This window comes from Myxine glutinosa, chromosome 5, assembly GCF_964187855.1.
Source record: "Myxine glutinosa chromosome 5, kmMyxGlut1.1, whole genome shotgun sequence".
NCBI classification, from domain to species: Eukaryota; Metazoa; Chordata; class Myxini; order Myxiniformes; family Myxinidae; genus Myxine; species Myxine glutinosa.
In genome coordinates, this window is record NC_136265.1 from 156904601 (window position 1) to 156915500 (window position 10900).

The following is a 10900-nucleotide window of genomic DNA, read 5'->3' on the forward strand; positions in this document are numbered from 1 at the left end:
AGTTATACTTAATGTGTCTGGCAGTTTGAGTTATGGCGTGCGATTCAAATGGTGATTTGGCGGGATATGGAAATTAGAGAAGGTTCAGTAAATGCAGCTGCTGGGGATGGTGGAGTTGTCACCTCAGACAGTTCCTCTCCTCACGCATCAGTTGGCCTGACAACCAATGTAACCACACCCAGGTCTTCCTCTATATCAGGAGGAGGAAGAGTGGTTGCTTCCTCCTTCTTTTTTTCCTCCTCCATCTCCCTTTCTTCCTCTCTCTCTCCTTCGCTTTCTCCTTTTCCTGTGGGGAAGGATTGGCGAAGGGAGCAAGAGACAGCAACAGTATCCACCGGGGACAGCACCCCCACCCCTGCCCACAGATTCACGCATCTTGTTGGTGTAACGCCATGGGCAGGAATTGTAGGTGTGCCCCGGAATATAGCACAGGTAGCACTGCACCTTACTGATGCAGCGCTCCCTCAAATGTTCCATCTGGTCACACTGGGAGCAAACCTGCTCTTTGCACCCAGAGATAAGGTCGCAAATTTGACAAACAAAAACGCAGGAAGATAAGGAAGGAAAGAAAAAACATCCAATAAAACAAAATACCACAATGGAACACAGGAAAACCGTCTGCCAATGGGAGGTAGGAATTTTACACACAAGAGGCTGCACGAACCAGCGTATTATTATTTAGATCTGGATGAAAAATATTACAATTTTCCAGTAGGTGTGGATTAACTTGAAGCAACTCTTCCTTAATCATTTTCCTCTCTGTAGAGAATTTAAGTGTTCCAGGGTGGGACAGACATAGAGTCAGACAGAGGTCATGTCAGGATATGAAGGATATTATATATAGATCAGATTTTTTCACAAGATTTCTATCAAATATCACAATAAATCATCGATGTATGTATCATCGGAGTATATAAGGAGAGTTACTTGAAAGTTTAATCAATGGCACATTTCTCTTTTCCTTAGGGTTGGAATGGCTGAATCCAAATCATTTTGTCATCTTCAACATGATCTCAGATCTTTATTATGGGGCAGGCCAGTTTTTCCTCGTGGGGTTGGCCTATTCCATGAGAAACTGGCGATACCTTCAGCTGACTCCCTCGGCAATCTACTTCCTCTTCTTCCTCATTTCATGGTAATGAGGAATAATAAGCATTCCACTTTATATTGTGCAAGGGGGTATGCTTGCATTCTGCCAGCAGATACTGGGGTGCATCACCACGGTACATAAAATACATAAATACATAAAATTAACAGTCCAAGCTCCACCCTTCTCCAAGCTGAGCAGTGAAGCTCCACCTCTCATTTGTTATAATTTATGGACATTTACGCACAGTTTTGTGTTTTTCTTTCTTTTTCTGGAATCATGGCTTCAAGTTACACAAGTAGGGCAAATTTCAACTTTCTAGTGCACCGATGAAACACTAAATATTTATTTCAGTGAAGTCAGTGGCTCAAAAAGTACTTTATACATATATAAGATTATGTACATATATATTGTATACAACTCGAGGCTCATGTAAGGGCTGACACACAGAACATATAATAAAGGGAATGGGAGACAAGAGGGGGGGGGGGGGGGTGGGCACAACAGCAGGGAACGGGGACATCAGGAGATCTGTGGAAGGGAGAGGGCTGGGGCGGGGTACACGGGATAAACAAGATGGACACTACAAGGACTTTCAGGAAAGAAAACAGAAATTGAAGGTGATGGATTTGGGGTGTACTAACGGGGGTAGAAAAGATCAAGATTTTGGTTGGGGGAAGATGAAAGATGGTCGTGAACAGCTGTTTTAAAGACCTGGAGGGTGGGGTGGGATTAAAGGGAGTGAGGGAGTTTGTTCTAGAGGTGGGAAAAAAGAGGAATGAAAGAGTGAAGGTGAGCAGAGAGTCTTGATTTTGGCATTTTAACCATAAGAGGGTTGCTGGCAGATCTTGTGCGTCCTGCAGGAATATTTGGGGGACAGAGCACAGAGAGAGCTGGGGGAGCAAGGCCGGAGAGGAGTCGGTAGAAGACGGAAAGACCACCAAACCTGCCTGTGGTGAGTGAGTGAAAGGCCCTCAAAATCAGCTTCATCCCGTGAGATACCACTGATTCTGAAAGATTTGGTTTTTACAGTGTGGAGGCAAGCTAGGTGTGAGGCAGGAGCACCAGCCCAGAGGGAAGAGCAGTACAGCATCAGGCTGTGGATGAAAGCTTTATACGTGGTGAGAAGCTCACTAGTGCCAAGGAAGGACTCCACATGACGGATGAGATTATATTAATTGAAGTGACTGGTAAAGCTGCGAAAGCTCATAAAGGACGTTTTGACTCCATCGGTTTCATTGACTGGTAAAGCTACCTCAAACAAATTGTGAAAAATTATCATCTTAAGTTATACTAAGATCAGACCATGTAACCTTTATGAAAGATATACAGAATAATCGAATAAAGGGTGGGGCAAGGTGGGAAAAGATTCCACCCCTGATACATGTTATTGAATATGAAATACTCATGACAGTCGTTGCTTGGAGGTGCATGTTTGTCATGTATTTTCAGGATATGAAGGATTGCGTCATTAAAAATAAAAGAAAGTATGTTAAAGACCTGGAGGCCCTTTCCTTTTGCAGGTTTCAACCTGAATCTGCTCGATGGCTGGCACAACAAAAAAAATATGAAGAAACCTTGAAAACCCTAAAAAGAGTTGCTAGAATAAATGGCAAGCATATCGCAGCTGAGTCACTTGATATCGAGGTAAACCAGTCTTTCATTGCACATAACTGGTCTATCAGGATAAATATCAATTGCTTGAGTAGTAATTGTGATCTTCGATCCTCAGACTGTGAAGAAAGAAATGGAAAATGACAACAAAGTAAAACGCCAAAAAATATACACGTCTTTCGATCTCATTCGAATTCCAGTGCTGAGGAAAAGGACACTCATACTTTTCATTGTTTGGTAAGTGAAACCTCAAACATTTTTAGCCGCGTCGCAGACGCTGCTCATAGAGTGCCCTCTGCTGTTGTTGTTGTTCTTATTGTTCTTCTTCTTCTTGTTCTTGCAGAGAAGACAAAACCTCAAAGCTCCACCCATTCTGGGAACCATAGCTCCACCCATTTTGGGATAGGCCTTCATAATTCATATAAACAAATATCCACCATTTTATTAACTCGCATAGCTTTGAGGCCTGTATTGTAGGCCCGTGGTGTCTTCCTCTCTCACACAGTTTTATTTCAAATCAAATTCGATATATCATTTCATTTTTCACAGTCGCTAACATCGTTTTAGACTCGGTTGAAAAAAAACGGGAAGAAAATCCGATGAAAGTTGCCCTTTATAGAACGAAATGAATTCTCAAAGGCCTGTAACTTCAAGTCCATTGAGGTTTTTTTTTTTAATCGCGGCATGGTCAGTCATACACCGCCCGAAATAACAGACGGGAAAATGCCGAGATATATTAAAAATTCGTCCATTTGATGACAATCGTCACGATGAAATATTTAATTTATACGTCGTCACAATAATGTGGAGAGAGGAGCATAGGTTCGCGTGTCGCCACATACGGGAAATTGCCGAGATATATATATTTTGTTTAAATCGCGGCATGGTCAGTCACACACCGCCCGAAATAACAGACGGGAAAATGCCGAGATATATTAAAAATTCGTCCATTTGATGACAATCGTCACGATGAAATATTTAATTTATACGTCGTCACAATAATGTGGAGAGAGGAGCATAGGTTCGCGTGTCGCCACATACGGGAAATTGCCGAGATATATATATTTTGTTTAAATCGCGGCATGGTCAGTCACACACCGCCCGAAATAACAGACGGGAAAATGCCGAGATATATTAAAAATTCGTCCATTTGATGACAATCGTCACGATGAAATATTTAATTTATACGTCGTCACAATAATGTGGAGAGAGGAGCATAGGTTCGCGTGTCGCCACATACGGGAAAATGCCGAGATATATATATTTTGTTTAAATCACGGCATGGTCAGTCACACACCGCCCGAAATAACACACGGGAAAATGCCGAGATATATTAAAAATTCGTCCATTTGATGACAATCGTCACGATGAAATATTTAATTTATACGTCGTCACAATAATGTGGAGAGAGGAGCATAGCTTCGTTCACGTGTCGCCACACACGGGAAATTGCCGAGATATATATATTTTAAATCGCGGCATGGTCAGTCATACACCGCCTGAAATAACAGATGGGAAAATGCCAAGATATATTAAAAATTCGTCGCCACACACGGGAAATTGCCGAGATATATTTTCACTTTGCACAAAAATAACATCAAGTAATCGAATCAATAGGAATGTCCGTCCTGTGCCTATAACATCGACGTTATAGGCACAGCTGCATCTAGGCATTGTGTAACATCGACGCGGCTTTTGTTTTAATTAAAACTTTTTGTACTTGTTAGGTTTCATCTGGCAAGAAGGTGATTGAAAATGATTTCCTATATTGGGGTAATATACATCTACTGTACAAAGGATGAAAAGTATTGATTATCGTCATTTTTCTGTTGATTTTATGCTGATTGTTGATTCTGACAACTTTCTGACAACAACCGAGTTCAGGGTGTCCATGACCTGCAGAGCAAGGCCTGAGTGATGCCTGAGTTGCATATACGGGGTGTTTCGAAAAGAGTGACTCAACTTTAAACGTTTATTTACAAAGAAACAGAAACCTTAGGAATGTGAACCAAACATTTTTTGAAAGGTTATGACATGGTATTTTCCATCACTCATTGTTATTGCAGTAAGGCACTGCTACAGTTAGTGAGAGCACATGGGCTTAAATTTGGCATTTACGCAAAATCCTTGTAATTGACGTTCTCGATGCGTGCCCCCCCCCCCCCCCCCCCCCACGTGTTCAGACAGGCATTGATCCTCATGCCAAAGTTCTGTACAACTTTCCTGTAGGTCTCATGTGGTACTGCCTGGAGGTAGTCTGACACCTCCTGCTTCAGATCATCCAGTGTGGCAGGGCGGTTAACGCAGACAGGTGGTTTCTAAAGAGCTGCTGCAGTGAAGTGATGGTGTCACCAGCTGTATGCAGGGTGCACCATCCTGCATAAACCAGGTCATGTTGAGCTGGTTTGGGATGACCTTTTGGGCTAGATCATTATGGAACTTCTGGAGCACGGCCCGGTAGTGCTCACCATTGATCGTCACCGTCCTGCTGTTATCATTCTCAAACCAGTAAGACCCAAGCATTTCCCATCTGGCATTGAAGATGCAGAAGCAGGTGACCTTAGGCCCTTTCAGGTGCCTCTCAGTGATCTCCGCAGGTGGTTTTGCCCCCCAGAAAACGTTGTTGTGGTTGTTGATTTAGTCTCATACCACAGAGCCACCACTTTTTTCTTCTGCTCAACTGTCAATGGCATAGTTTAGCTACGGAGCTAGAAATCCCAGGGAAAAAATATCACGTTAACACCACCAAACCCTGAAAAGGAAAACAGTATAGGCCAAAAAATAAAGACATGGCAGGAAGTCAAAGTTGTATCAATCTTTTTGAAACACCTTGTATATGTCTCAGTAAGGAATAAGTGCCACAAACTGTTTTGAATTTTTGAGTCGCGATGTGATCCATAATGCAGTTTTATGATCCAGTGTGGGGAAGAGGGTATTGCATAATGGAGTATGATAATTATACATGAATGAATCAATATGGAAAGTGGGCATCAAATTCGAAAATTGTACATTAGAAATTGATTATGTGCATGGTGACGTTTCAGGTTCACACACTGAGATTTCACAATGCATGACTTTCAAAATGACGTATGAATGCTAACTAAATGAGGCCTTTTGCGCATGCGTTGTGTATTTTCAGTGACTTGGTTCTGCTCACTGGGCACTTTATACCTGCTGTTGCTAGCATTAAATTTGCAATTAACGTACACGACATGGCCAAAAGTTTGTGGACACCCCATTCTAATTAGTAGATTCGGGTGTTTCAGCCACCCCATTACTGACAGGTATATATAATCAAGCACACAGCCATGACATCTCCATAGACAACCATTGGCAGTAGAATGGGCCATCCTGAAGAACTCAGTGACTTTCAACGTGGCACCATCGTGGGATGCCACCTTTCCAACAAGTCAGTTCGTCAAATTTCTGCACGGCTAAAGCTGCACTGGTCAACTGTAAGTGCTGTTACTGTGAAGTGGAAACGTCTAGGAGCATCAACAGCTCAGCCACGAAGTGGAAGGCCATACAAGCTCACAGAACGGGACCGCCGAGTGCTGAAGCGGGTAGCGCGAAAAATCGTCTGTCCCCAGTTGCAACACTCACTACCGAGTACCAAACTGCCTCTGGAAGCAGCGTCAGCACAACAACTGTTCATCGGGAGCTTCATGAAATGGGTTTCCATGGCCGAGCAGCCGCACACGAGCCTAAGATCATCATGCGCAATGCCAAGCGTCGACTGGAGTGGAGTAAAGTTCTCCGCCATTGGACTCTGGAGCTGTAGAAACGCGTTCTCTGGAGTGATGAATCACACTTCACCATCTGGCAGTCCAACGGACGAATCTAGGTTTGGCGGACGCCAGGAGAACACCACCTGCCCGGATACATAGTGCCAACTGTAAAGTTTGGTGGAGGAGGAATAATGGTCTGGGGCTGTTTTTCATGGTTCGGGCTAGGCCCCTTAGTTCCAGTGAAGGGAAATATTAACGCTACAGCATACAATGACATTCTAGACGATTGTGTGCTTCCAACTTTGTGGCAACAGTTTGGGGGAAGGCCCTTTCCTGTTTCAGCATGACAATGCCCCATGCACAAAGTGAGGTCCGTGTGGTGAAAATCAAGTCCACACACTCCAGAGATCGTGAGCTTTATTGCAATCGAACTCCACACCATCTATTAAAAGAATAATAATCTAATAAGCCTGCGTTCATCAATGCATTATATAAAAGCCAGTCATATGTAACGCACAGTATCTTTCTTACCAACTTGAAGCCAGACAATTGCAGATCAACCCCTCTCATGACAAATCAGCCCTTTCATAAGCTGTCACCGGATGAAGAGGGAACTGCAACAGTTGTCAAACATAATTTCATCACAGTCCGTACAGAAATGGTTTGTCGAGATCAGTGTGGAAGAATGCATGAATGAATGGTCGGATTCAATGAATGAATTCATTCATTCATTCATTCATTCAGTGTGGAAGAACTTGACTGGCCTGCACAGAGTCCTGACCTCAACTCCATCGAACACCTTTGGGATGAATTGGAACGCCGACTGCGAGCCAGGCCTAATCGCCCAACATCAGTGCCTGTCAATCGCCCAACATCAGTACAAATAAAACTTCAGCTGTTTCCAAATTATTGAGGTCGTCAGTGAACACGTTTGAAACACTCCAGTCCCGTGGGTGAACAGATTGAAAAGTCCGACCTGCCGGTGAAGTTTCAATAAGTTTTGTCAGGTCAAGCTGAGCTACGTTGGATTTGGAAAATGCTCACTGTTAAAGAACCACAATTCATACCAGTAACTCAAGAGTGAGGAGGACAGTGTGGAGGAGGAACAGGCAGTGTCCTCACTCACTAATGCTCTTGTGGTTGAATGGAAGCAAATCCCTGCAGCAATGTTCCAACATCTGGTGGAAAGCCTTCCCAGAAGAGTGGAGGCTGTTATAGCAGCAAAGGGGGGACCAACTCATATTAATGCACATGATATTGGAATACGGGTGTGATGTTCTGGTGTCCACATACTTTTGGTAATATAGTGTATTTTAAACATAATTTTCAGCATTTCAACGTAAGAGAGGCAATTTCAAAATGGTTAATTATAATTGTTGTGTTCCTGAATGAAAATCGGACTCACGAAAATATGAGAAATATCCATGGATGAGAGGTGTCGGGATCATACCATTTCCTTTTGATACAAAATAGTGATGACAGTGGTTATAACACACACACACACACACACACACACACACACACACACACACACACACACTCACATGAACAGAGACTTCTCCTTTCACCAATAGATACAAAAATCGAGTATAATTTCTCTTGTGGTGCTGGAATCAAGGAAAAATATATATATACTAGCGGGGTCACCCGTGGGAATCCCACGGGCATGGATGTGTGTGACATTTCGACATATTGAGTTATATGCTGCACATTCATTTTTACAAAATGGTTACTGGCAAGTCATCAGATCCAGAAATGGTGTGATGAACACAATTTATTTATTTCACATAATATGTGACCCCTCACTCCTCTCCACCTGACACTCTCCTGTCTCCACCTGACACTCTCCTGTCTCCACCTGACACTCTCCTCTCTCCACCTAGCACTCCTCTCCTCTCCAAACCCTCACATCCCTCTCCTTTCCAATCCCTCACCTCTCCAATCCCTCACACTCCTCTCCTCTCCAATCCTTCACACGCCTCTCCAATCGCGCCTCACACTCCTCTCCAATCGCGCCTCACACTCCTCTCCAATCGCGCCTCACACTCCTCTCCAATCGTGCCTCACACTCCTCTCCAATCGTGCCTCACACTCCCCTCCAATCACTCCTCTCCAATCGTGCCTCACACTCCTCTCCAATCACGCCTCACACTCCTCTCCAATCGTGCCTCACACTCCTCTCCAATCGCGCCTCACACTCCTCTCCAATCGCGCCTCACTCGCCTCTCCAATCGGCTTTCCCCGTCTCGTTTCTCTCCTTTTTCTCCCGTCTCGTTCTTTTTCTTGCTCCAAATCGGCCCGTCGGAATCGGAAATCGGCCCGTCTCGCCCGTCGGAATCGGAAATCGGCCCGTCTTGCTTTTGTGCTTGTGCGTAAATAAATTGTGTTCATGACACCATTTCTGGTGTTGGGCTAGCGGCTAGGGTGCCGGCTTAGGATCCTGGGTTCGAATCTCGGTCGATCGCCGAATTAATGCCAGGGGGGTTGACTCAGCCTGTCATCCTTCCGAGGTCGGCTAATTGAGTACCAGTTCACTGGTAATTCCCTGTTTGTCGTTGAAGGCGGCAAAAAGGGTTGGCGTCAGGAAGGGCATCCGGCCGTAAAACATTGCTTCAAAAAGGGGACAAAAAAACAACAACTACCACGGTCCCCGAAAAGGCCAACCCCCGCTTTGCGGGGAAAAATGGCCTCTAAACGGTGGTTTTTACACCATTTCTGGATCTGATGACTTGCCAGTAACCATTTTGTAAAAATGAATGTGCAGCATCTAACTCAATATGTCGAAATGTCACACACATCCATGCCCGTGGGATTCCCACGGGTGACCCCGCAAGTTTGCATTGACGTTCGTCGATGGACTCGTTCGCCCGTCTCATTCGTTTTCTTGCTGCATCCTGTTCAAGTCTGCGTTCTTCATCGATCGTCTCATTCATTTTGGAAATAGAAGTTTCCACGCAGCGCATGAATTGTCACGATCCTCAAGAGGAATTTGTCTCGTAATCATCAAATGATAAATGGCAAGTAAATTATATTGTGGAAAATTAAAGATTTCAAATAAACCTATTTAAAGTGTATTCGCACATAACTAATTTAAAAAAACGAAGAAATATCTCTCGGTAATTTCCTGAAACATATTTTACTTCCGGCTAATAAATGTTGAATTAAATAAAAACGAAGAAATATATGTCGGCATCATTGTTGACGTTTTTGTGACGACTGTCATCAAACGAAAAAGTAATATATCTTAACGGAAAAGCAAAAGCGAATTTTTAATATATATCGACACGTTGCCGTCGGTGTCATGTTGGGCGGTGTATGATACACCATGACGCGATTTTTAAAAATATATCTCTGCATTTTCCCGCGTGTGTGGAATGTTCTCAATTATTGCTGACACCGAGTCCAAAACCATCGATAAAAATGAAATCATATGGTGAGTTAGATTGGAGATAAAGGCGTGAGAGAGACTCAATGGCCTTGAAGTTGAAGTTAAGGCGTTTGAGAATTAATTTCGTTCTATAAACGGCAACTTTCATTGGATTTCCTTCCCGTTTTTTTTCAACCGAGTCGAAAACTATGTTAGCGACTGTGAAAAATGAAATGATATATCGAATTTTTAATATGTATCGACACGTTGCCGTCGGTGTCATGTTAGGCGGTGTATGATACACCATGACGCGATTTTAAAAAATATATCTGCATTTTCCCGCGTGTGTGGAATGTTCTCAATTATTGCTGACACCGACTCTAAAACCATCGATAAAAATGAAATCATATGGTGAGTTAGATTGGAGATAAAGGCGTGAGAGAGACTCAATGGCCTTGAAGTTACAGGCATTTGAGAATTCATTTCGTTCTATAAACGGCAACTTTCATCGGATTTTCTTCTCGTTTTTTTTCAACCGAGTCTAAAACTATGTTAGCGACTGTGAAAAATGAAATGATATATCGAATTTAAAATAGATATCGACACATTGCCGTCGGTGTCATGTTGGGCGGTGTATGATACACCATGACGCGATTTTAAAAAATATATCTCTGCATTTTCCCGCGTGTGTGGAATGTTTGTGGAAAATTAAAGATTTCAAATAAACCTATTTAAAGTGTATGCGCACATAACTAATAAAAAAAACGAAGAAATATCTCTCGGTAATTTCCTGAAACATATTTTACTTCCGGCTAATATGTTGAATGAAATAAAAACGAAGAAATATATGTCGGCATCATTGTTGACGTTTTTGTGACGACTATCATCAAACGAAATAGTAATATATCATAACGGAAAAGCAAAAGCGAATTTTTAATATATATCGACACATTGCCGGCGGTGTCATGTTGGGCGGTGTATGATACACCATGACGCGATTTTAAAAAATATATCTCTGCATTTTCCCGCGTGTGTGGATTGTTCTCAATTATTGCTGACACCGAGTCTAAAAGTAAAACCATCGATAAAAATGAAATCATATGG

General features: G+C 42.9%; 1 protein-coding gene and 1 long non-coding RNA gene across 2 annotated transcripts in view; both read left to right on the forward strand.

Annotated features, from left to right (window-relative positions):
• LOC137426894 (solute carrier family 22 member 6-B) overlaps positions 1–10900 on the forward strand; it is a 95469-nt gene that overhangs the window by 55737 nt on the left and 28832 nt on the right. The window contains exons 4-6 of the mRNA XM_068115896.2: positions 967–1135; positions 2611–2734; positions 2820–2938. Coding sequence (XP_067971997.2) covers positions 967–1135; positions 2611–2734; positions 2820–2938 — 412 coding nt within the window. The remainder of the gene's footprint in view (positions 1–966; positions 1136–2610; positions 2735–2819; positions 2939–10900) is intronic.
• On the forward strand, positions 1625–2577 carry LOC137426896 (uncharacterized). Its single transcript, XR_010984417.2, has 2 exons — positions 1625–2042; positions 2120–2577. It is a non-coding gene; the product is annotated as an uncharacterized LOC137426896 (long non-coding RNA).